Genomic DNA, 26,988 nt, shown 5'->3' on the forward strand with positions numbered 1-26,988 from the left:
CCATCCAGGCCAATGGTTTTTACTCCCATGAGACCAAGAGTACTTTCACCGTTATTTTTAGGCTGGGAAAAGCTCATCTTCGGTTCCCTAGGTGAGAGGCCTGGCCCATCTGATCCCATCAAGCAGTGTATTCATGCCTGCTGTCTTAGCCCACTGTCTATGTAGCTGATTGTCCATCTATACCATTGTCTTTATCGTCTTACCTCATCATTTCTTGGATGATATACATGCTTCACTAATTTTTCATTAAACTGATAATGTTGCCACAAAGTTTTCTCCATGTAGATCTGAAATTGTATTAAATTCTGTACACATTTCTGTGTCAGAGGCAAAGACACACAAACACACACTTAAGAGTGTCCAAACAGCCACACATGAAACATGGTGTACCACCTGTCTAACCTGAAATGCAGAAATCCTGACAGACAGGAACACAGGCATAAATTGTGACTGACTAGGTCATTATCAAATTAGCAGTTCAGTCAGAATAATCCTGTTGAATGATTAACTATTTTTCTTTGAGTATCTACTCAAATAATGACAATTACTTGACAAAAATCTCAGCAGAAAAGCTTTTTTTTTTCAATAGGAGTGTCTGCTCATCTCTGACAAACACATTATAATGCAGTTTACATTTAATGAGTCAATTTTAATTTGGTGTGTTTTCAATTTAATAGTTTGAGTTGATTGAGATAAACGCAAAATTACACCAGTTTTAGGGAAGCCAAACTCTCCTGGGTAAAAGGTACAACCAAGATACAACGTTGAGCAGCACGCATGCGCCCACTGTGATACTGCTGCCTTCACGCACTCTTTGTAGGCTCCGACTGCCAACTTTCAAACTGCCTCAACTTCTTACCATGCTGATACTGTATAAATTAAAGACTGGATATTAATATAAATGTCCCACTACTTTGAGATTCATTCTCCAAAAACTAGACACAGTGTCTTGCTTTGCTGTATGAGCGATATGTGATGTAAGTTCACAAATAGGCTATGTCACATATCACCTATTGGTTGCTTGTGTATATATTAAAACCTGATTAAATAAATATTAGTATGAGCAGTCTCAGATAGGATTTTCGGATGTTTAATGTTGAAATTGAATATTAGTTAAAATAATAAATACATTAAATTAACTGAAATGAAAATGTCTCGCATTAAAATAAAAGACCCATCATATTTGGTTTGTTCAGAAACAATGAAATAACACATCATACAGTATTATACAGTATTACTCAAATTTTCGAAACGTCGTAGATTACGGGAAGGTTCCAGTTACATTTTACCTATGATACAGTAAAAATACGTTTATCATATTGTACATCGTTGTCATATTGTACATCCTCATCGTTGTTGAGTCGTTTATGCAGGCACACATGTAACGTTCCGACAGCACATGAATGCAGCACGAACAGCAACACATTCCCAGCGTCACAGCGGAGTCCAGAGTGCGAGCGAGATCCAGAGAAGTGCGCGAGAGCGTCGTACCTGGTCAGACGGACGGAGGACGGTGCCAGCAACCGACAAAGTCACCGGGCGGATACAGAGAGAGGAAAGAGCAGGCGCTGGTAACTGGAGAGAAGAAAGAAACGCCATTAAAAGTGAGTTTGGAAGAACAACTGAGAGGATTTAAGAAGTGGACACGAGACACGAGTTGGACCGTGGCAGATGTAAAATGACATCGATAAAGGAGGATTAAACTGCAGGGATGTTAAGAAAATGATGAAAACAGTAGCTGCACAGTTAGGAGCGAGTTCAGAGCCAACGAGAATGGCTTGATTTGTCACCCCGGGACAGCGGTGGGACAATACTGTCAGAGGCGCTCATGTTTCTGGGGAAGAGAAAGAAAGTTTGCTGCGCTTCACTCCGATACAAGTCTACTTTGTGAAAGGTATCACCGCTGTGACTGTAGCTCATCCCAGTGGCAGAGCCCGACTGTTTTGGACATAACTGTTCACAATGTCCAAACCCGTGCTGAAGAAGAACCACTGGACCTCCAGGGTGACCGAGACCTCCGTCTCTAAAGATGCCCGTGGTGACTTGAATGTGCCACTGCGCGGCGGCGCTGAGAACGGGGAGTTCGCCTATATCGGGCAAGTTAACGAGGATGACGTGCTTTACAAAAGTGGAAAATTAAATGAAGGGGAGCTGCTGCTGGAGGTGGAGAACCTCTCGATTTCGGGATTACCCTTGTACGACATACAGACAGTGATAAAGAACTGCAAAGGTCCCGTAAGGTTGAAAACTGTCAGGCAAGGTAAGGACTGGAAGAAGCAGCGGCACACGCGAAACTCCGTTCAAACGCCTGCCATGTGATGTTTTCCTGTTGTCTGGAAAGAAAATGAGAGGGGTAGAAGCATTTGCCAAGCATTTTGTGAAAATAAAAGGAAACAAGCCTCAATTCGGCACACAGAAAAATGCACAATTAGGCTTGAAAGTGTATCAAATGTGAAACGTTTAAGTTGGCTTTGCCTCCACAGAGGAGCTCTGTGGGTGATTTAGAAGTTGGTCATATGTTGGAATAAGTTCTGCCAGGTGAAACATTGGTTTATTGAACTCATTACGTCAGGACGTCGTGACATTGTACACCTGTCTGTTAGGGAGGTCACGTTAAATTGGCCGATTTTTGAATGACGTTTGGCGGCCACTTTTTTTCCACATAGGCTCCGAGATGAAATACCACCTGTCGCGAGTAATGTCGGTTCCTTTTTTTCCATTCTCCGTTCTAACCCTTTCAAATGACGCGCATTTGAAAACCTTTCCATACAATGTGTGAATTTATGTCAATTTAGTTTAACAAGCCATCATCTTTTATGGAGAACAAAACAATAAACAACTGAAATGATCATATCGTTACAGTTATTTTAAAGAGAAATAAGATAATCCTATTTGGACTGTATAGGAGGTCTGTACCATGAAATATCATATACAAAAACATATGAGAAGGTCAGTTTACCCTCAATTTTGTCTAAGCTAAACACATATGAAATAAAAAGTCACCATTAATTTACACAGAGGTGATCAACGCAACAAGCGGATAAAAAGCAAAGTTCGAGTTGGCCTGCGTCTTTTTTGCCTGTCTTTCAGGACTGTACGGTATCTGTTGACTCCTCAAACAGGCTAGACTGGCAACACTTCTCTAGCACCTAACAGGAATGGGAACATCAGGCCCCTCACATCAGGCCCGTGTGGCTGGTCTGGCTAGTTCATGGTCAGCTTGACTCAGCAGGGCCGGGCAGCTTGACACTGAACCGCTCTGACAGGCTCCCAGCATGGCAAAGCAGACTGCTGAAGGGATGCTCAGAGCCAGCCTGAGCCACACTACCCTCCTGTAGAGACACACAAAAAGAGCAGCAGCTCTTCAAGGACAATTTCACATATTTATAACCTGTGAATGCTGGCAGCGATATTGGCTGGGCCTGTTTAGAGGTGGCACCAGGCTGCTCTTCAAAGGCGCTACATGTTCACTTGAACTTAAGCATCTACCTGCATATCACAAAAAAACCCTGTGGCACTAATATGGATGATTGCACTGGTCTCCCTGTGAGTAAAGAGTGGAACCTTGTGCAGAGCAGTCTCTGAACAAAGCACAGTGACAACCGTCAACTGAAAATTTGAATATCTTGTTTGGGATGGGGAGCGTCGGGGTTAATGGGAAAACAAACTCTCAGTAGCTAAGATTAGTTGCATTTCTGTTAAGAATTCAGCATGGTGCAACTTTAATGTCACAAATACTTTATATTTTTAAACTTTGAAACAGAAAAAAATAGAAAAAAGCTAAATGAAGTAAAGATCCTGCACACAGGCGTTTTCACTCAGTGGCTAATTAGACCTCTGCTTAGGTCAAAGATGGGCGGAGCTCTGCTGGTGACACTGTGATGTCACCTCTCTCAATGAGCACATGTGTTAACAGTGAAATGAAGCGCGGCCTGCTGCTGTGCATGCTGCCTCGCTGGCTCACTCTCGCGGCTCACTGGGACGCTCGGATAAAACAGCACCTGTGCTTTTCCCACCGTGACGAGTAAAAAATGGCCTGTGTACTAATAAGAATGATAAGGGCGGCAGCTGTGTGACAATACAGGACAGTTTGGGGGCTGTCAGTCAGACTCAGGCCTTGTCCACACCTATACAGGTGCAGAGGGAACTTTCCTCCATGCAAGTACAGATGCAGATTTTTTAAAAGTTTGGTTTCTGTGTATCTGTGTGGACATGTATCCAGTGTTTGGCAAAAGATCACATGTTCATGTGCCTGAAACAACAACAGCGACAGACTTCTGGTGTGTTTACGTTCAGTTAGCACTGCCAGGTGTCAGTTTACAGTTTGTACCTGTTATCAGTACGTATGCTCCAAATGCTCCTCTCTGGTGTTTGACGAATCGTTGACTTTATTGCCGCAGACTGGCTTCACGTGCTTTTTGAGCATTTGGAAACGTTTTTGTGTTCTTGTGTGTATAGAGATATTTTGTAAAACGAGGGTTGTGTGGACAGAATTGTTTTCAAACATAAGGGGAAAATATCCTTTTAAACAATATGTGTGGACAAGGCCTCAGTCTGTGAACCCCCACGCAGGCCTGAGAAGAGGTCTAATCAGGCAAAATGAGTGAAAATACCTGTGAGGTGGAATCATGGTGGCGCAGCTCAGTTTGAAAGTGCTGGTTGTTGAATTTTCAGAATATCTGATATAATATTTTTCCTTCATGCTTCAGTACTTGAGTTAAGTACTGTTTACTAGTCCATTCAGTGAAACCTGTGTGAATTCAGAATTACATAATTCAGTTCATATAACTTCAGCTAGTGTCGATCGTGCAGCCCCTCCCCACATCCTTTCTGCAGCTTGTAGTGACTTTAGACAATAAGAGGAAACTCGCTCCTCACTTTGAGCCAATCAGAAGTCTCAAATGTTCGGTGGAAAAAAAGAGACTTTTTCTAGGATCCATCTGGAGATGTCGGGTGTCACCGCCATACAATGTCACATGATCAAATTCCATTTGAAGTTCTTAATAATTCACGCTGTCTGGGAATTTCCCTCCCTAATCAGCCTTAATTGGGAAAATATGCTTAGCAACAAGGGCCATCTGTAAAATCAAAGTGACCCAATTTTACCCAGAGCTTGTGCCATTTTCTCACTTCTATCAAGTGAGACGTGTGGTGCGGCTGCAGCGCCTTGGCTCCCTGATAGTCTCAAAGCATTTGCCGCTTTTGACTGCCAGACTTATAAAGAGATGTGTTGAAAAGTTTTCGCTCGAGACCTTCCGCACTCTCTCCAGACCACACACACACGCAGAGGGGCATTCCTAGTCTAAGCTGATAAGAGACTCTAACCGGTTCTGCTGCAGAGATTGAAATGTTTGCTTTGGGTATCAGTGAAAAAGTAGCACACATGCATATTTACTGCAGTCACACATGCCCTGTGCACTGCTGTGGAGGCCAAGCCATGAGGAGTTCACTATACTGTGTATCGATCGGCCAGAAGCTGTGGGAAAATAACTGCATTATGTAATTAAAGTCTCTTACACAGACAAACATGCGCTCCCACTTCTCACCCTTCCAAATAAGCAGCTACTGACGTCTCATAATGCAGTTTGTTTAATACTCAGAGGGAGATGTGCTCTAATGACAAAGCCAGCATGCTGTGTTTGCAAACACAGAGTCACACTATGATGAGACTTGCCAATCTGATAAATCCCGGAACTTCTTTATGGATAATCTTCATAAGAAGATGACCTACTGCTCCACATTATGCAGCACGGCCTCTGGGAAACACTGTGGATAACACGCACAAACACATGCTTGTACAAACACACAATCACAGCAGAGAGGTTTCAGATTGAGAGCAGATTAGCGTCATGCTCTCTGTGGTGTTAGTACACATGTTGGGTGTGTTAATAATCAGGGAAATCTCCATGATGGTGTGTCTGTGTGTGTGTGTTCTTGTGGTATATTTCAATGTGGACAGAAAGATGGGCACTGTAACAGTCAGGTTTTGAGATTAGAATTGAGATTAGGATTGCAGCCATCAAAGGTCTCCACGATGTATAACAAATGTGTGTGTGTGTGTGTGTGTGTGTGTGTGTGTGTGTGTGTGTGTGTGTGTGTGTGTGTGTGTGTGTGTGTGTGTGTGTGTGTGTGTGTGTGTGTGTGTGTGTGTGTGTGTTTTGTGGACATGAAAAATGGGACAGTGGCCCAGAGTTCACGGGTTTCCCCGGGCAGGAGGTCTGCTTGTGTGTGGGTTTGCCTTGGTCAACAGGATTTGCTGCATGTGACCACACTCTCTCACACTCACCATCGCATAAAATCAACCGATTCTCTCCCAGACCGATCAGGAATCGAAGAACTGCAGTTTTGGAGGAGTGAATTTCTCTCAGAGCAGGATATTATGGGGCTGGTGTGATGAATGAGGCTTTACTAGCTATACATTTCTGAAAGCAGAAAATATTCTCCCTTTCATACGGCTAACTTGGGTCCCCCTGCTCAAATTTACAGCACTGCGTTACTGCGTGAACTTGAAGCTGTGTGTGTTTGTGCGAGCATTTCTGGCAGGGATTGCATATGGAAGTGTTTATTTCCTTTCTCGCAGCAGGAAGTTGGACACCCCCCTCGCCCCAACCGATCTTCCACCTTTGTGTTCTCTGACAGCGGTGGAACGGTTTCACTTCCTCCCTCGTAGCCTGGCTTTCAGAAAGATCTCTGGCTTCAATTTGAGGGTGTGTGTTTATATCTGTGAGAGTGCGCGTGTGTGTCTGTGTGTGGGTATGAGAGAGGGGGAGAGATAGAAGTCACATGTGTACAGTTTAAGTATCTTGCCTACTTTTAGCTGAATTTGTGTTTATGTGTGTTGCTGGGACTCTCAGTTGCCAGCTAAATAGACGATGAAATGCTGTCTCACTAATGCCATGCTTTTTGTGATCCCACTGAAGATGCACATATGCACATGCCTGCCGTCTTTTCTCTTGTTTGCAGAGGACTCGTCTTTCTTTTTGTAATTAGCTCAAGTGTAGGCTGTTGTATTGAGCGTGAATGGGAATTGGTCACACTCGGCACTTGCAGTTACACACTCTGTCAGAGGACAAGAAAGGCCAACTAATTTACGATAGTGAGTTTAGTGAGGCTGGGGAGGCAGTGGGGCAGTTCCCTTTCCTTTCCTTTGAAGCTCTTATCCAGTGTCCTCAAACTGTGTACACGCACAGTAGACGAGTGTGTATTTCTGACGAACGTCTGAAGCTTTAGACGTGGTTTCCCTTTTTTAGTCTAACTCGAAACCAGTTCAAGGGAAAACTGTCAACACTCTCTTTTCTCGGTGGTCAGTTTGAGGATTTGTAGCAGAGCAATTTAACCGCGCTTTGCCCTTTTTTTTTTTTTTCATCTGTCAAACCACGAAATGCTGAGCTCCTTATGAGTGTCAGGACACACAGGAAAATTAATGCCCGAAGCTTAATATCAGACTGCTTTGGTTCAGTACCTAAGGTAACTGTTAACCTAGCCAAAGTGTAGGATGAGTTGACAAATCTACTCAGAAGGCTTCCACTTCTTCCCACTCCATCAATCCGGCTGCTTGGTTAGCATAATCCCCCAGCTGGAGGGGTATAATGATGCTCAGTGTTTGCAATATGAACTTCCGATCTCAGCGCAGGTTAACTTCTCAATCGAAGGGTCTTTTGTGAAGCATTAACATCCTGAAAATATGCACATCGTTCCACCTTTATTGAGTTAGTAACTTATTTCTATGGTCACTTTATTTCACTATAAACCAAATGGACCCTGATCCCATTCCATAGTGTTCATTAAAACAGAAGTTATATATTCATTCAGTGTCTTTTTCCTCCAGCTTCCCCCCAAAATAAGTGAAAAATCTATGACTTGTCCAGGATCACAAGCTGACATCATGCCACCCTCCAAATGGTACCTCAGTGCTTTTTACTAGTAAACTAGTGGTTTACAGTGGTGGTTATAGTGTTTCGGGTAAATGCACCCTCTCCATAGCACTCATTCACATGGATGGATGTCAAAGCCTTGCTAAGCTAAGCTAGCAGCTCCAATGGCTCTGAAGCAGCATCTTGAGGAGTCTGGGTCCTTGCTCAATTAAAGATGATTATCAGTACCAGAGCAACCTTTCTGAACAGTAAATGTGGCAAAGTCAATACCCGAGTGGTAAAATATTGTACCAAGATACCAATGTGCAGTCACTTCAGATGTAGCTTAGCGTCACAGTCTCTCTGCCAGCCTTCACTGTGCACTCAGTCTCTACAGTGTTTGAGCAGAGGCACTTCTGGTCTGTGTCCCCTGTGAAGTCAGGATTGGAATCATATGCAAGCCTGAAGATAGTAGTGGTGTGTGCGCATATACTGTATGTGTGCCCGTTTGCGTGCCAGACAGGCTTACTTGGCCAAGTCTTTCTGTCAGCTCCGCTGCTGTTAAACTCAGATGAGATGTGGTTAGGCCTGCAGCGGCCGCGGCTAGGAAGCAAATTGATGGGATTGGTAGTGGCTGTGGGCATTATTAATATGGCTGAGACTATACCAAGTGGATGTGCCCGAGAAAAATGCTGCTAGTCTCTTGAAAAGTTGATGGTTTTTATATGTTTTTCATTTTTTGAATTCTGCAGGGACTGCGGCACAAAGAAACATTGTTAAATGCTTGTGCTTTTGTATCTCCACCTCATGTTTCTGTAATATCACCTTGCAGCGGCATATTTGACTTGACATACAGCTCGTGAAAAGACACTTGGAAGCTTACATGGTGTTCATTTGTTGCTGTTAATGCTGATTGTCAGTGCATCTCTCTAGTTGTGGCTGCACCCAGAAATCTATACTTATACTCTCTTCTGCTTTTCTTTAGCTTAAGTTATGCTCTGGTGAAGGCCATGGGGTCTGTTTACATAAATCCCATAAATGTTAAGTCTTAGGGAAGCTTACTCATGCACATTCATGTGCACATGCAGACAAAACAAAGGGGTATCGACAGGTTTAGTAAACTAGTCTAGCCCTGATTAAGAGGATTTAGGCACGAGTCTGTCTGTTTGTCAGTGGCAGTGAGCACACATGCACACACACAGGTCCAAACTCCCGGGGTCTTCCTGCACTGACAGTTATGTGACACACAACAATGCCTCGCTGAACCACACGGCCTTATTCCTCCTCCTCCTCATCTTTCCTGGCTATTCATCTTGTCTGCTGCCTTTATCTCTCCCCCTCAAGTCTTCATCTATTCTCTCCACACTCATTGTTGTCTGAATATGGGAGCTGTGGCGGCTCTTATTATGGGGAGTCCCCCCACCCTGTCCTTTTCATGTTGAAGTCTCCTAATGAAAAGAATTGTCCAACAGGTCACTTCACAGCAGTTATGGATGACAGTCTGTGGCAAAGCACTGAAGACAGCTTTACATGTGTGGTAGTCACTGTGAAGGGAGTGTGTGGTGGATTGTGGGTAAAAAGAATAGCTGTGAAAGATTAGAATAAGGGAGACATATTGATAACATGTGTTTAGGTTTGTGGTGGACCACTGACTTTCACTGACTGATGCATGGAGTCAGTGAGCCACTATTGCTCTAAGAGGATAGTTTGACAGTCTGGGAAACGCGCTTATTTGCTTCTTTGCTGAGAGTTAGATGAAAAGATTGGGTCTGATCCAGCGTCTGCAATTGACAAATATGTAGCTGAGGCCAGCTAGCTTTGCTTAGCATGAAGTCTGGAAGTGGTAGAAAACAACTAGCCTGGCTCGGGCTGGTCCCAGAGCAGACAGCCAGCTGCGAACTGTCATTTTCACTCTTATCCTTTAATCTCCCTGAGAAAATGACAGTGATGTATCAGGAATTGCTATTAATTTAGCAACCTGCTGTGCTGTCACTAAAAATAACTTGAGTAATGTTTTTGAAATCAAAGACTTATGATGATCTTTTTTGTTTGTATGGTACGTAACAAGACGGAGCTCTCCCATCTGGATGTATCAGCCTGTGTGATGGTGACCAGCACTGAAGCAGCCTTGATTGAGAAAGCATGTGTGTGCTGCGGTTAGCTGGAAGCCCTCAGGACACCAAATGGCTTTGGTAATCTTCTGTGATGACAGGGGAGATATGCTGGTATCATCAGCTTCACAGGTGGCCTTTCAGAGCTGATGGGTATTCAGCAATAACTGGTTCGCTGCTCAGGGCCAAGTGACGCCGTCTTACTATCTGATATCCCTGTCAGACTGCGTGGCTCTGCGTGATGACTGTGCATCAGCTGAGCATCCCCTGAAGCTGGCCACTCACAACTCGACTCAATCACCACAGATCCCTCCGCCACTCCCATTAAAGTCTATTGTTTCCATTAGTTTCATGCCTCTTCAACTTTGCGGTACACACACTAAATGATCCAGAATATGTTGGAACCACACGCAAAAGATTCTTTACTTTTGGTCTCGGAAGTTAAACTGGAGAAGGAAGAGTACTGTATTCTCATTTGTGCCAGAAAAAGAGCAAAAGGTGTGAACTCCATGGCAACTTAGATGTTACTTAATGTTGCATATTTAGCAAGAGAATTATTTCAGGTTAGGTCAAAGCTGTACGCAGAGTTGGTTTGGATATTGGTCTCTTGTTTCCAAGTTTCCATCTTTATTGTGCGACCCAGTCTGAGAGGTTGCTAACGGCCTTTAAAAGTTCAGTTCAGCTGTGTGACCGGTCGCCGCTTTGATTGTCTTGGTTGCACCCCAGGGACACAAAGTTACGCTGCCCCGTCTGATAGTGGAACGTAAAAGTCAGTATGCATATGAGCCCTTAAAGGTCACCACACAGACTGTATGAGACTTAGTTCTCGTTTGTCACAGACAGGAGCAGTCCACACACTCATCACTTACTGTACAGGCTTCATTAAGCCAGTACACTGAGGAAAATGTGACAGTAGCTTGCTGAAAGAATCTTAATTAGACAAGCACAGACTAATTAGCAAAGACAGGAAATGGATGGAGTCTTAATTAAGAGGTCACCAGTGTCCATCTTCTGCCTTCACTGTTGGCATCAGTCACAGATCTTAATGTCTAGTGTCTTGAAGTGACGTCTGTTGATGTGACTCCACCGCCTTCTATACGTACGTCAGTGTCAGCAGCTCGCCCACCTTCCCTGCTTTTCATCAGAGCTGGTAAATATTTCTAATCATCTTGAAGGTTCAAGATAGTGTTGCAGCAGCACTTTCTATAGGTAAATGTTCACACCTTGACTACACACATTCACATGCTTATGATAATCATCCTCTTTGAAGAAGAACATATTGTACATCTTCACCACCACTCTCTTATTGTGCCTCCTGAATCTGACATCAAGCTACATTTGCTTTAGACTTGCACTCCCTCCAACAGCAGCTGCTCTAAAGTAGACTCGCTGCAGTATTCTGGTGGAAAGGGAGTCCAGCTTTTATGATTTTAGAATTCAAGAACTTGTATTACTGTGTATGACACCAGCTAAATTTATGCAACACCAGAATGAACCATTTTACAATCTGCTGATGGTGGAGAGGCTAAATGGGGCCTTCTTGTCAGGACTGTATTGTACTCACTGGCTCTATTCTAATCTGTAGTGGCTCCACTACAATATTCCCATTGGGGTTCCCAGTTTTGTTGAGATATCCTTCTAAAATGAATTTTCTGATACTTTTTGTATGCAGTATGCTGCCTGTCTAGTTTCATTCTATCTGTAATCTTATATAGACTTGACACTATGAAATATTGGCAATACTGTTGTAAATTGCTTCCCTGCGCTGCAGTTAACAAGTGTTATGAGGCAGACAAGCTTGGCTTTATCCTCAAGTCTTAATATTTTAAGCAGGAACACCCATTTCTCACACGAATGTTGTAAACAAGTTTTGAGGCCAGCCACTGGAGACCTTGCAATAATTAAAGTAAAACACAGGCCTCGCAAAAATGTGAATGTACATTACAAAACATTTGCCTTTTCAGAGAGGCTGCACTATCAAACTGGAGCACCTGTGTGCTGCGTTTGGTTACCAAATCACTTGCTAATCTATCTGAGATCACATTTCCCACTCCACAGTGTGGAGCATGATCATGGTGTGGCTCACTGAACGATTAGAGTTTTCAAAAAAAGCCCGCCAGGGACAAGTTGGGGAAAGGCACACTGCTGGTCACTGCTGTTAGTGGCCACAGTGACAAGCCTAATTTGATACCCATATGCAAACAATGCCATACAGACGGACTGTGACCTGACACAGACCCTCCAGGCCTTGTTGTCATGCCTGTATTTTCAGTTCATCTAGTGATTGCTCAAGAGCAGACTGACTGACTGCCGCCGATCTTTAAGGAGGTTTACTACGCTGAGCACACTGCTGATGCTGTTTGCAAGGCTTTTATAAGTGGGCATCATGGGATTTTGTGCTGTGTGTTTGGTCAAATGAGCAGGATTGTGTGGGCACAGAGACATGCACTCACATGCAAAGCTACATCCATGATCCTTATAGAAAAATATTTGCATGCAATGAGCTTACATGCTTATTCTATGTTTGCATGCAGGAGTATAGTCTTGGTCACTGACACACACACACACACACACACACACACACACACACACACACACACACACACACACACACACACACACACACACACACACACACACACACACACAGGCACACACACACACCAACCCCTGTTTCCCTGCACTCTGTACTGTTCAGGAATGCTGTGTTTACATAGCTGGAGCTGGCTCAGATCAGTATTTTAGAGTCTCAGGTGTCTGCTGTGTGTCACTGACAGTTATTTTATAGGCCCCAGTGTGGCTCATACTCCAGCAAATGCCTCTGCACCTTGCCTAAAACTCTCCTCTCTGTTGGATTTATAGGAGGACACAATGGCCCAGAGACTCGAGGGAAGTTAAGCACAATCATTAAAATGCACTTAAGAATTAGTGTCATGTATTTTAATAGGGAACCTTGTGGAAAAGTCGACAGCTGTGTTGAGAGAAGTATTAGATCTTTCACCTGGTGTGCTATCAGCATACCTGAAATGTTGCCACTGTGATGAATGCATCTCCTCAGCATATATACTCTGACTTTTTCAACCCTATACTTATCTACCTCACATCATTTGTCAGTGCTGGAGATAAGATTGGGCCAGTTTTTACAACTTTGACTTGTATAGAAAGCAAAAAACGAGGACCTCACTGATCGTCGAACAGGATTCATTGTTCTGGCCGCTTGTAGAATTGAATCTCTCCAGCTTAGCCAACCGCATCGTTGTAAAAGCATAGTGCAACATCAGCACGCCTTTTTATATGATCTCTCCCTCTCTCAGACCTTCACCACTCTCTCTTTGATGTTCCCACTCGATGCACACAAAATGACAGTTCCTTTATCGCTGATATATTACACCAATCTGTTTAAAACACACAGAGAATCACCTATTTTCTTAAAAACTCTTTGCCGTAAATAGGCAGAAGATTGCTGCCGACCACATATGTCCCTCAGTGACCCGAAGCTCTGCTGGGCTCCAGAGCTCATAAATTAGAAAAGAAATCTAATTTCCCTGTGGGGCTCTTAGGATCTGAGTGCTCACAGACACGCTGTTTCTTTTCAGGGCTGGTTGATTTCTATTCTTCTTGATGTAAATGGGCTGATAAGGGGACAGTTGGAACTGGTTTGTGGCCTAGTTGCTTGCTGAGTCACTGTGGACAAAGTAGTACTCTCTTTCTGTCACACTGACTCTGGGGCTTTTTTAGCAGCACTCGTGACAGGCCTGTTTGGAGCCGTATCCTCACAGTATCACAGAGTTTATTACGAGCGTTGAATCGCGTTGGTCCCAAGACTCTGGGGGGTCACAGAAAGCACCACACACTTTTGAACAATGTTATCACAGAAAACAGCTGGGAAGCTGCAGTGGGAATGACTGATAAGCACAGTCATTTCCAGCATTGTTATATGTTTCTGAGCTCTGCTGTTGAGCTCTTGTCTCCTTTCGAGGGGACTTTTTTTTGTTGTTTTTCAGCTCCCCTTTAGATCAATTTTCACTATCTCTGACTCGCCCGTTGCTCCCGCTCTAATTCCTGTGTGTCACTTCCTCACTCATTGCACTGCCAATGTCCACCATGCCCTTTGTTCTGGTTGACGTTCAGAGGGACTCTTGACATTTCCTGCTCTGTAGAGTAGAGTTTAGGACACGTTTATCAGGAGGTGCTTTTCATTTTCAGTGCTTCAATACAGACAGTTCTGGTGACTCTTCTAATCATGGAGTCATCATCTGAAATCTGTTTGTTTGAAGATGATAAAATGAGGCCAGTCATAGATTTGTTTGGTTTAATTATTATTCAGGTTCAACCCTCCCTTCTCTACTATTAAACCATAACGAGTCTCATTGGTCAGTATCTGCCTCGTCTCCTCAGAACATTTAAAGGCACAGTAACCTTAAACTGCTGATGCCAAGAGTGAGTGTTCGTTTCTTCCTGCATTACCACTGTGTATCATCAGTGTAAAATAGACTGAATTTTATTGTCAGATTCCCCTGAAATTCACCTTAAATCAAGCCACTTGAGACTGATAGTGATATGTAGGAGTTGGGGGAAAGACGTGAGGTGTGAACCACAATTTGTGTCAAAATGCGTACTCCTTCTCTGAGTCATAACGGTTGTGGTACACATATTTTTACATTCAGTGTTGCGTATGATTTTTGAGGGTATCATTCTTTCAGACGACACTCCTCTATCCATTATCCTGTCACACAGATATTTGCCCTGTGTTGTTAGAATACTAACCTGCAGTATGAAGACTCCACCTGTGCTGTCAGTGAATTGGTATTTATTAGCTCCATTCGTCCACAGCCTGTTCATTGTCCTTTGGGTAGGAATGGTTGGAATCCCATGCAGCCAGTCGGGGCTGTTTTGCTGTTTATCATCACAACGTCTCTGGTTTGCTGTCAGCACAGGAACATGCCAGTGTCAGTCATTCTTTATGAGTCGTTCACAACACAAGTGGAGCATTTGGAAAATGAATGGATGTAGAAGTAGCAGACATTGTGGTTTGAGTTTAGTAGTCTTGTCCTGAAACTGATGTATTGTTACAGTCGTCGGAGCACACAGGCCTAGTCTGTGAGTGTGTGTGTGTGTGTGTGTGTGTGTGTGTGTGTGTGTGTGTGTGTGTGTGAGCGTGTGAGCGTGTGAGCGTGTGTGTGTGTGTGTGTGTGTGTGTGTGTGTGTGTGTGTGTGCGCGTGTGAGCGTGTGTGTGTGTGCGTGTGAGCGTGTGTGCGTGTGTGTGTGTGTGTGTGTGTGTGTGTGTGCACGTGTGTGTGCTGTTCCCATTGCTGATCCAGTTGGACAGGTTGGGGTGAAACTACAGCATACCTCCGCTGCACCTGTCAGCAGGTGCACTGGGCGGTGCTCGGTGGCAGAACGCATCACGAGGGCGAATAAAGATTAGAGATCAGATGCTGCTGTTGTTCCTGAAGCCACACCCACACATGTCCCTGTTTTCACTGCACCCTTTCTTCCTCACTTGCAAATGCAAATTCCCCTCGGGCCACTCAAACCTCTCTGGCCTTGATGTTTGAATTGGCTCCCCCAGGTAGCCGCATTCACTGTAGGTGGCACTTAAAAGAGATTGATTCTCTCTGCAGTGTGGAGCGGTGATGTCTTCACCCTGGTTAAATACCACGCTGGAGCGCTCTCTATCCCTTCACCCTTATCCTCTCTGTTCATCTGGAGAGTGTAAACATGACGTCTGAGGTGATTGGTGTCAGGTGACCTTTTGGTTGTCACGGCAACGGGGTCCTCATTCCCAAGTCGCCGGTCATCTCCAGGGGCTTGGCTGATTACTAAGTACAATCTTCCCAGACGCACATGCGCACACACACACACACGCGCGCACACAGACTTGGAAAGCGGTAGATAAACAGTGGTGGGGAGAGGAGAAGCTTTTGGTCTCATGATGTTGCAGGCAGATAACTTTGTTTAGCTGTCTGAGTACGGACAGACCGCATTCCTTCTGTGTCTCTGCACAGACGGCAGGGCACAACAGCGCTGTTGTGCACATCTGGTTGAAGTCTTTTCCACTCGTTGTGCTGGACATTATTTATTTAACTGTTATAGTTATTATAGTTAGTTATATATCATTATTTTGTAAAAGATCAACGTGGAATACAGGCTCAGCTTTGATTGAGGCATCCTGGGGGTTAAATCTGCATAGCTGTCTCAACAATTATGAATAAAAACAAATCAAGTCAATTATTCAGATTTCTTAATGTAATCGAGCTCACCCAACGCTCATTTGTTGGTGAAACTGTGATGTTTATTTTTCACAGTTTAATAATTCATTGATTAATCACAAAAAGTGGTATGCAACCGTCTACTACTTCATTCAGATGTATTAGAGTAGTAAGAACCTCCTTCCCGTCATTGTTGTGAATAGAAATATATAATTTCACCAGAAAGCTTTAGGAAGTGGATTCGTCAGCACTGTCCTGCACCTTTGTCCTCCACAGGCTTGCCCTCACCGATAAGCTATAGGCTGGCTGCTCATCAGTCCCAGCTGCTACTAATCTATAGCAAGAGAGAAGGTGGGATTAGCATGACAAACTGTCTGATGATGACTTTAGCCATCGTACATGTGGGATTGTTTTTATCAGGCCTTAGCAAAGAGGTGTAATTGTCATTGAAGCTACTCCTGTATCATCTGGTAAAGTTACAGTGATGGAAATACAAATGTAACAGATACAAGGACTTATTATAATTTATAGGATACTGCAAGATGTCAGTGAGTCCCCAGTTTACTTTAAAGGGTTGAAGGGCAGCAGAGAAATATGGGAGAGTAGCATTGATGTTTCCACAGGAAAATTGTTGCTGGCAGGGTCGTTATGTTTGAATGCAGTTTTAAACCAATGATGTCACAGCTTTGCTCTCCATTATAAAAAAGAGAGCAGAGGAAAAATGTGTTGCTTTGTTCTCTTAAGTATCCAGGCTCTTGACCACAGGCCCTGTGTGTGTGGGGGTGGGTGTGTGTGCGTATGCATGTGTGCGTGCTGGCATACATGCTTGTGTGTGGTCTAAATACAGCTCTTTACTGTTGCCCAAATCATTGTGTGCCAAAAGGCACAAGCAAGGTCATTAAAGTGACTTTGTTTTGCCGCTCTAAACATAGGCGGGCTCTATATTTTGATACCGTTTTCCACGGGCGACTGTATCTTTGTTGGATATGAGTCAGCAATGGATCTGTATTCAGCTACTGTTTGTTCATGAAATTTCAACCCAAGGCAATATTCTTGTGATTAGCACATGTGCCTTGGCTACAATGTCACTGTTGTCTGTAAAGATTTTTATTCCATTTCTACAGATTTAGCTCATTCCCGTTTGTCCACGTTGTGTAATTATTTGGAGGTTTCTTTCCAGCAGGTGGTCATAGTTCATAATGAAGTAACCAACTTGGATTTTGAAGTTTAGACCGCTTTACGCCTAAACGTCCAGTAAATTTGGGGAAAATCACCAAATCACCCATCCAAGCTGTGATCCTGGCTTAACCTCCACTCACTCTTTTTGGCAGCTAGAAGACACACACACACACACACACACACACACACACACACACACACACACACACACACGCTCACACGCTCACACACACACAGAGCCCGACCCCACCACACATTTCCCATCTGCCTGACACTCAGATGAATTAGAGCAGACAGAGGAAGAGAGGCTGCTTCTGAGTGCGTGTGCGTGCATATGTGTGTGTGTATGTGTGTGTGAGTTTGTGTGTGTACCTGCTCATCTGGTCCATTTCTCTGACTTGTTTCTGCCCTGCTAAGCGCCAGCTGCACAGAGAGGTATTTCAGTCTACCTGACAGTGCAAAGAGCGCTCAGCACCACAGCCTGGGTCAACCACAGAGCCATGACTCCATTTCCAGCGGAATGAATGACAATGTAGGACTGACTGATGCGTGTTACGAGAGTATGTTCATGCTCATCAGTGACATACAGTATGTTTTATAAAAGCAGTTCTTTGATCAAAATAAGAGACCTCTTATTTTGAAATTTGAGCCTTGCATCTCAAATAACTTCAACAAATACATTACATTATCACCTTCAGCCTCTGAAGTGGATGTACAGAGTAGCATTTGATGATTTGTTCACATAGCAAAGTCTTTCCGAGCTGCAAACTGGCAACATCTGTTACTGTTGATATGACATGCAGATTGTAAACAGCAGTATTGTAATAGGTAGTGGGAGGACTCCTGGTAAGTTATGGTCTGTGTTTTCATGCTTGGCTGCAGCACACTCGAACACTGTTAGCGGCCTCTCCTTCTGTGGCTGAATTTATTTTATATGCAAGTAAAATCAAGCTTTTGAACATTGTGTAAAATAAAGTAACAAGCGGCGATTACGCGGTTCTCCGCCTTGGGTCGTGGGAACCAGAAAGAACAAGAAGAGATTACCTCATTTTGCTCTCATTAGCATTTTAGCTCACACCCATCTAACTTAATTTCACCCTCTTTCGCTTTCTGTCTCTGAGGATCTCTCTCCTTTTCTGATTGAACAGAGTACGTTGTGGGTCATAAAATCTGGGCGTGTATGATTTCTTCCAGCGACCGTGGTTGGCCTGACTCGGCCTTACGGAGCCAAAGGAACCCTAGGAGAAAACTGGTGGGGCTTTTCCACCAACCAAGCCCCTTCCCTCTGCTCCCCTGAGACTCATTCTGACGTTCATACAGAAATCAATCCTCTCCCCTGTCGCTGTGCACCCCTCCTCCTCCTCCTCCTATCTCCCTCATTCTCGCTCCTTTCAGTCACCTCCTCCTGTCCTCCATCCTTTTCCCCAAGCCCATATTGCCAGGAATCCAATTACATCACATGGGGGTAAACCCAGTCTAATTCCACTGCTGTTCTCCCACTTCAGTCCTTTTCTTCCTAAACTCATCTCTCTCTCTCTTTCATCTCTTCCTCCTTCTTCTTCCCTGTGGCAAAAGGAAGATCTCCCAACCCCTGGGGCATTTTCTCCCAGGCGTATCACTGTGTCCTGGGTCAGTGTCACCTCGTGGCCCCTCCTCTCTGGGCCCTGGGTGCCTGGCTTTCTTTGCGTTCCCACACTAAACAGTGGCTGTGTTGACACTGTTCTAGTGGTAGTGTCACGTTTTTCTGACACACAGCAGGTGAACCATGAATGAGAACAAGGCCAAAGCAAGGCCATGGGTGGATGGATGATGGCAGTGGTGATACTGGGGGTGGAGGTGGAGCCAGTTGACTGCGTGGTGTTTTTATTGACTGGATTTGATTACTTTTTTTCTGAAAACACAGGAATATTTGGGGACTCTAATCCACCTGACTTGCATATTGTTGGACTTCAATGAGAAAATGATGTATGTGTTTTTGGAAATTATCAGTGGAGGTCTTCACAGTGTTTGTATACTTCACTGAGACATAAATGGTACTATAAATTTGCTTTACTTTGACTCAGAAAAAGCTCTGTAATTGTTGTAATGTGTTTTCTTTTTAACAGCAGTAATGGAGAGGTGGATGGGTGTTTTATATTCCACGTTTATGTCTTTGTGAGTGTGGTGTTTGTCAGACATCACTTGCTGAATCATAAAGCTGTTGGGTTCCTCCGACAGAAGGCAACAGATATTACCTCCATATTTCATGTCAGGCTGAATGGACGTGCCCCGCCGGTCCCACTGTCTAATCAGTCCAAAGTGGACTGTGCCAATAATTAGCAACCACAAACCACCCTCGTTTCCTATTTTGAGTGAGGTGCATTGTTGTTGTTCTTGCTTTCTCTTCCTCACATATTCCACATTACCTTTCAGTCTGCAGCGTGCTTGTAGGTCGTGGCAATATGCTAATAACTGATAGGAGCGGCGGCACAGAACAGGGACTGACAGACTGGATTTTCTTTGCGCTGGGTGAGAGATTATGCGCACATGTGTGTTGTTGATATGTGATTTCACCCACTCAGGTGTGCATAAATTAAACTGCAAACTCAACAAATGATAACGTACTTAGAGTGCATTTCTGGGCCCATTTAAAGTTTGTTGTTGTGTTTGTCTTCCAGTACGTACAGCTAGAATGTTAAAATGAGGGTTACCATTTTTTAATTACGTAATATTGCTAAGGGCCCTGATCAGTCCCTGGTTTACTGTAACCTGCTGTGCCCTGGACATGCCTGCCGTCATGTGGAGTGGCAAGCACAGCCAGCAGCCTCAGTGCAGTTATCCACTCTGACAGCAGGCAGAGCTGCTTTGGTATTTGGTTTTTAAAAACATCTCCTTTTACTTCTACTGCAGCAACATTTTGCTGGTGCACCGCGCCTCATTGAAAACTGCACTTTGAATTCGGTTCATACTGGGGATAATGAGATGGTATCCAAATTCTGCTCAAGTGTCCTGGCCCAACAGTTCCAGATTGAAGCCCCTCTCTCTTTAGATATCACAAAAAACACAGCAGGAAACCATGAAAAGACAGCTGTGGTGCAGACCATTGGTTTTAATGCAGAGCTATCAAACATCTAAATTGGATTGGCTTCATTGATTATAATATACGCCTACTTTTTTGTGGCATAAGCTGTATTATGTAGAAAAATATACATAGGGAATTTAGACCCGGCAAGGGACTATTAATTTAGCTGTCAATTCCTCAGAGTTCAAGAGCAAGGGCTAATTTTATTCCATATTTAGTGCTAGTTATGGCAGGCACAGTGTAAGGCACTACATTAATTCATTGCTTTCATTCATTTTGTATCAAATAACTGCAAGTCTTTTGTCATTTTTGGCCACTCCCAGCATCGTTACTTTAACCGTGTGAATAGATGCACATCAGATTCCAAACGCCGGCTGCCTTGACCCGGTTTTCACACATGGTGGCTCACTTGATTGCAGTCCTTGCTGCTCTGCTCCGTACATGCTTGCTGGTAACTTATTTGAAGAGTTTGACACCGTAGATAGACTAACTTATCAAGTGAGTTGACTGATAAGCTTAGGACAAATTTGTGTAGGGTATGATCATGACACTAGCCACTGGTGAACTCTATTGAGGAATTCAGCTGGCTTTTCGCTGCAGAGAAGAGAGCGAATAACAGTCTTTACTCCTGCACAGGATTATGTTCTGATTTGGGGGGGGCTGCTCACACAGGTTGTTGTTGTGTTTGTGAGAGAGATGGACAGGAGCTGAGAGAATGAGTGTGCTGCATGCACCTCTACAATGACATTAGATTTGGTAAAAAAAAAAGAAAGAAAAAAAAGAAAATCAATATGTTGCTACGCAGCCACAAATAAATCAATGTATGGGAAACACTGGCCTTAATAGACAAGACAGCAAAGCTGCTACTAGACATACTCTGAGTAGTACTACTAGCAATACACTCATTTAGGTAACACTGCACTCCTATAATATTGTCACACTCATGGTGGACATTTTAAAAGACCCAAATTAATGCGGATGGACCAGCGATATTGTCTCTTTCTATTCCATTCATTCTCTGCCTTGTCTACATTGCCCACGATGCAACCTGACTGCCAGCAGTTCAGGTGTGATGTGCTAGTTGCGGCTAACGTCTGTCCAGCTGAGGTGTAAGTAGCTGTAGTTGGTTGCAGGAAAACTTGGTAAAACAAGAAAGTAAAACTTCATCACAAAAAAAAAAAAAAGGATTTGTAGACTGCAGTGAACATCACAGATTGATGACATACAGTACAGAGAGTGTCTGAGGTTGGATATTTGCTGTAATCCCGTTGTTTGTGAGAGTGATCCTGTGTGTGTGTGTGTGTGTGTGTGTGTGTGTGTGTGTGTGTGTGTGTGTGTGTGTGTGTGTGTGTGTGTGTGTTTTGTGTGTGTGTGATGGATATGTTGGATGCTCAGTTGTGACAGATGTGGGTGCTCACCTGTAGTAACATCCTCCCACTGCTCAAAGAGGAGGAGTGTAAACATGCTCAAACAAAGTCTCCTCCTCATCCATCTCTCCCTCTCTCTAACCTGTCCTTAAATGATCTAATTCAACAGAGTAGATACGGGTAAAATAGTTGAAATCTGTAATGTCTTTCTTTGTAAGCGTTACAACATAAATTACCTGTCTCTTTTTGGTTATTTAGTATTTATTATCGTTGATGTGAATGTTGAGGTGAATGTAAATGATTAATTAAATGCATACATCATTTTTTCTGTATGGTTAACCAGTTATGAAAAGCTTTAAATTGCAGATAAACACAAGTGCACCTCCTGCTACTGATAATTTCTTAACTTATCATGAAGTTCCCCCGTCTGTTAGATCTAGCAGTAAAGAAACCTCAAAGCTGTTGAAATCCTCAAACTTAATGCCAGTCATGGCAAAGGAGTAAACTTTGCTCGATGCAGCAGACAGGTATGAAAATACACTCTGCTTCATATCTCAACTTTCAGTTCAGCCTCTGTAAACTGGGAGCATGGCAGACTGAGCTCCGTGACTGGCACAGCCCTCATAAAGCTCCTCAGCCCCTCAGGCAGCATGCTAATGTAAACGCTATCCGTGTTTTAATCAGAACCATATGCCTCGCATTCCTCCCCCGGGGACCTGGACCTCGGTTCTGCCTACAGTCAGCCAGTAAGACGACAGCCACCCTGTGTTAGCAGGATTTGCTCGGCTGAAGCACCTCATATGAGCAGCCCGCCTTTTAAATATTAGATTTCAGTCGCGCTCATATCACACCTGAGGAGGCAGGAGCCTAGCAGTTGTAAAATCAAGCTTGTGGTCGGACTGTCAGAACTGACTGCAGCAAAGTGGATAAATAATGCTCTCTGCTACTTATTATATAACAGCTGTGGTACCCTTGAGCAAGGCATTTAACCCCAACATCTGCCCCAACAGTAGGAGATGAATGAGCAGATTTTTGGTTAATATTTGTGACTTACTAACGGGTTGTAGAAAACACTATAAATCAAATAATGTTATTGTTGCTGGCACAACAGACAGGCGGAAACAGCATCTTAGAGGCTACTTTCCAATGAGGCGTATAGAGGATTTGATACAGAGCTACTCAATGACCAGAAAGGTTGTTCCTGTAGGTGCTCTAGCTCAGTAATACCTCTCGTAATTTAAAACCACTTTGTGGCTGAACACTGTTTCCTAGAAAGACCCTCATTTTCTTGGAGTTCTACTTCTTTCTAAGCATTGCTGAGTAATAGCGAACATCCTTAGCCTGTGTGTGTTCAGGGGGCTGAAAGCTTCTGATACGAAGCCCTTGTGTTCCTGTTTGGCGTGGGACCGGTGGGCTGATAGATTGCTGCTCCGTAAAGCCCAGTCTCACCGCTCAATTAGCTAGGGAGGTTATCTGAGGACACAACGCAACACACCATTGTGGCAGGCAGATGGTGACTTGGTGTGTGTTCGTCTCATTTGACAGTACCTGTGTCTTATGCATAATCACTCTCATCCTCCCTCCCTTCCACTCTTTTTTTATCTAGACCTAGTTTCCCAGTTGGTCCTCTCCTGTCGTCCGTTCACTTGCGCTCCATCGCTCATGTCTGTCTGATGTTTCTCACTTTTCCCCCTGCTTTGTCTGCTGAGGCTGTGATGGATTGCTTTTACTGTGCAAATAGCTTTGCATTCATCACCCCCGCTAACCGATTTGACAAACATGATTTTCCCCCCTCTATCAATAAACGAGGTTTTCTTCTGCTGCGGACAAACATGTAGCTTAAATAAGAAGCTAAATAAGGAGTAGTCATGGCCTTTTTATACTTATTGTGTTTTCATCTGTGGAAGCATGACCTGGAGCTTTGCATTTCATGTCCGGACACTGGGGAACAGAACAAGAAACCATTTTATTCGCTTTGATGCGAAAAGAGGCCAGTGAGGTCCAGGTTTGGCAAAGTGAAACGAAAGGGATGAATAAGAAAAAACCGACTGTGCGTCTGAAGAGAGACTCAGTGACTGAATGCTCTGCATGTGGTCGGACCTGCTCAGTTGGATTGTAGGTGGTCTGATGTCATCATTCACACATGCTGCCAGTTTCTGCCTGTTGTGCTGCACGGCCCAGCTTCAGTTTCAGTGCACATACACATGTTCATTTCCCTATCTGCTCATTCTTTGATCTTCCATCGCATCTACTGTTAAGGCACTTGGAGAGCGCTTTCAAGGCCCCTTTTTCTCTTCCACTCCTCTGCACTCTGGGAAAAAAATAGCTGTACAAACAACAGATGTGTGCTGTGATCCCAGGCCACCACTTCCATTTTTAAGGAATGGTATGTTCCCAACCCCCCCGACACAACTTGACAAAGGAGCCATCCTTGAAAGAGCATTGGTGGTCTTTTGTTCAGCTGTGAATTATCAGATCTCTTCCTTGTGTCAGTGTACTGATGGAAACACCCCATCCCAAATCGCTCTCCGACGTAGGTGTTTTGACTCTTTTGAAGGCTGCAGTGATAGGATCATGCCAGTGGCCCTTCCCACTTTGACACGGTGGAACGGTGGCGTGCCATACAGGTTCAGCCACAGGAGACTTTCTGAGAAGAAGGAGTATTGCCTGATTTCTGCTTAAATTCCGACACTGCACAGAAACAGGACTGGGTGAAGCTAAGGTCTGTCCTATGGCTCTTTTCCCAGGAAAATGCCCTCCTGGCTGAATGAGATCTCTTAGGAAGTTGTGTTTGTCATCCTTGAACAATCTGAGTTTAATAGCTGGTAGGGTGTGTTTTTCACTTGCTGCTTATACTGCCTTCTAAGTATCGTACAGGGACAAGCACTACTCTGCTAAGAGCAGTCTTTCCACTTTGTGATTATTACACAATGCAGGGCAAGGTGCGAATGTTTCAGAAATAAATGCTCGTGCTAATATATGCTTCATGAGGGCTTTATCGCTAGTCATATTGCTGAAGTTGATGTAATTGTTGAGGTGGGAGGTGAAAGAGCTGAAAGGTGGAGAGAGGCTTGCTTCACCTGCCCGTGTTTCTGATGAGAATGATGGTGTTTTTTTCTAATGTGAATGTCGTCAGCTGTTTCTCTCTTTGCCCTTTGTGTCTGTACGAACACAAGAGAAGTGAGTTCAGCCTTGTGTCTCATAGCCTAGACTTTTTGTCTTGTGTTCCCTCCTTTTTGTCCTTTTTCCTCCTTCAAACCTTTCAGATTTCAAAGTAGGCTGCATAAAAGTCAAAAGTGCACGACTAAGCAATAAGATTTTTGTAAGCAACTTAATCTGTCCCCTTCTGTCCCTTATCCTTCCTCTCTGAGAAACCAACATGGGTCGAGCATTACCACCTGATGTTTCATGCTTTGAGAAGAAAATTGAAAGAGAAAGAAAATGTATTGATGTAAACCGTTGCTGGAATGGCTGGTAGCCTCTGTCTCACAACTGTGGTATTTTGTTGTGCTCGTAAACTCAGACCACATTCCCCATAAAGCCAGTTGCTTTTTCTTGCAAAGATGATGTTGCTACTAGCTCCTCATCTTTCTCCCTGTCATCTGAATTTTATTGTTGAACAGCAGAAGAAAGCTGTAGTTCTTCTTTTACTGCGCCTTGTTTGCACCTGACTGCCAGTGTTCTTTCTCTTTCCTGCATGAAGTGAGCTCCCCTTGTGTTATAAGTTTTATCGCAATTCCCTTCACAAAATCCAAAATTGGAGCAAAGAATATCAAATGCAGTTCAAACGCTGATCGTCTTGTAGTAGTAGATAGTCGTTTTTATGGTCATCACGTTAATGTTTCCAGGAAGATAGTTGAACAGTTAAATGTTAAATTGAGACATGTGGGAAGTTGAAAGTTAGAACAGACTTCTTGTTGTGCTTCTGCCAGTGTGTGTGTGTGTGTGTGTGTGTGTGTGTGTGTGTGTGTGTGTGTGTGTGTGTGTGTGTGTGTGTGTGTGTGTGTGTGTGTGTGTGTGTGTGTGGAGATTCCAGCCAGCTGCTTTGGTTCAATGGTAGCTGCAGCAGCATGCAGCCATATGGTGCCTTAGCCTCTCTGTAATCAGTGGACCGGTGGAAGAGATGAAGATGGAAAACTGAACGTGAGGTCTGATGAGAGAGAGTCAGCAGAGGTGTCAGTGTGATGTCTCTGTTTCATTTCCAATTCATGCCTCTCAAGATGTGAAGACCCGTCATCTGAACTGCAGTGAAAAGGACCATAAACACTTGAGTCTCCACACATAATTCCTTTATCGCCACATACTGAACTCCTCTCTGCTTTGCTGTGCCTCCATGCATTCTTTCTGACAGCTGTGTCATCGGCAGTGCATGGCTTATTGTTCCAGCTGTGCTGTAGCTGCACTGCTGGCAGCAGCTCAGGGTATTTAGTCATGCTGAGGTCAGGAGTATGCTACCACCTACCACCATGTATAGAAACTCAGAGGTGGTGTGGTGTGTGTCCTGCTGTAAGATGTAACAGTCATTGATCCGTTGCACAGATCCCACCCCTCTTTGCTTTATGGAGACATGATTACTTCAGAGGCTCATGAGAGGAGTGATTTAACGCACATGTGCTCGTTCTGAAGGTTGATTGTTCCACGTTGTGTCAGAAGCAATAAGCAAGGGGTTGAGTTAACATTAAGAGTGGGAGTCCGTCGTGCTGCGACACACCACAGATGGATCATCTACCCATATACCCTTGCTGGAGCCATGAGGCTGGAGCCCCGGCCCTGAGCCGTCCCTCCCTAGAGTTCTGGTTGCTATGATACAACCTTAAAGGCGGGGCTTGAGCTAGGATGGATGTTACCATTCTTGGAGGTGGCTCCATGTGTAATTAATGACATGGGGAGCTCAGGAGCGGGGGGGCACAGCACGCTGTTGACGCACATATGTTCACACACACTGGGAACTCTGTAGGAAAGCGTTTCACAGCGCAAACAAACACAAATCAATAGCTCACTGGACCCTTTCATGAGCATCAGTGTCCAGGTCCATCACTCTGTCCACTGTATATATGTGTGTACATTTAAGGGCTGTAGTAGTGGTCTCATGATGGATCGCCTTTTTATTTCCAAGTGTGTTTCCTATGCTTGTAAATGTGGGTGAAAACATATTGGAAACACATTTCTGTAGAATGCAATCCAGTGCAAGATCATCTAAAGCT

The 26,988-nt window shown here is 44.1% G+C and overlaps 1 protein-coding gene across 8 annotated transcripts in view; it reads left to right on the forward strand.

Moving 5' to 3' along the window:
- Nucleotides 1-1,464: 1,464 nt before the first annotated feature.
- The window catches only part of magi1b (membrane associated guanylate kinase, WW and PDZ domain containing 1b), a 128,977-nt gene continuing 103,453 nt past the window's right edge, over nt 1,465-26,988 (forward strand). For all 8 annotated transcript variants that reach the window (XM_070958210.1, XM_070958215.1, XM_070958213.1 and 5 more), the window contains exon 1: nt 1,465-2,260. In XM_070958210.1, the coding sequence (XP_070814311.1) occupies nt 1,963-2,260 (298 nt within the window). In that variant the 5' untranslated portion in view covers nt 1,465-1,962. The remainder of the gene's footprint in view (nt 2,261-26,988) is intronic.

The sequence above is a fragment of the Chaetodon trifascialis genome, chromosome 3, assembly GCF_039877785.1.
Source record: "Chaetodon trifascialis isolate fChaTrf1 chromosome 3, fChaTrf1.hap1, whole genome shotgun sequence".
In the NCBI taxonomy this organism is placed as follows: Eukaryota; Metazoa; Chordata; class Actinopteri; order Chaetodontiformes; family Chaetodontidae; genus Chaetodon; species Chaetodon trifascialis.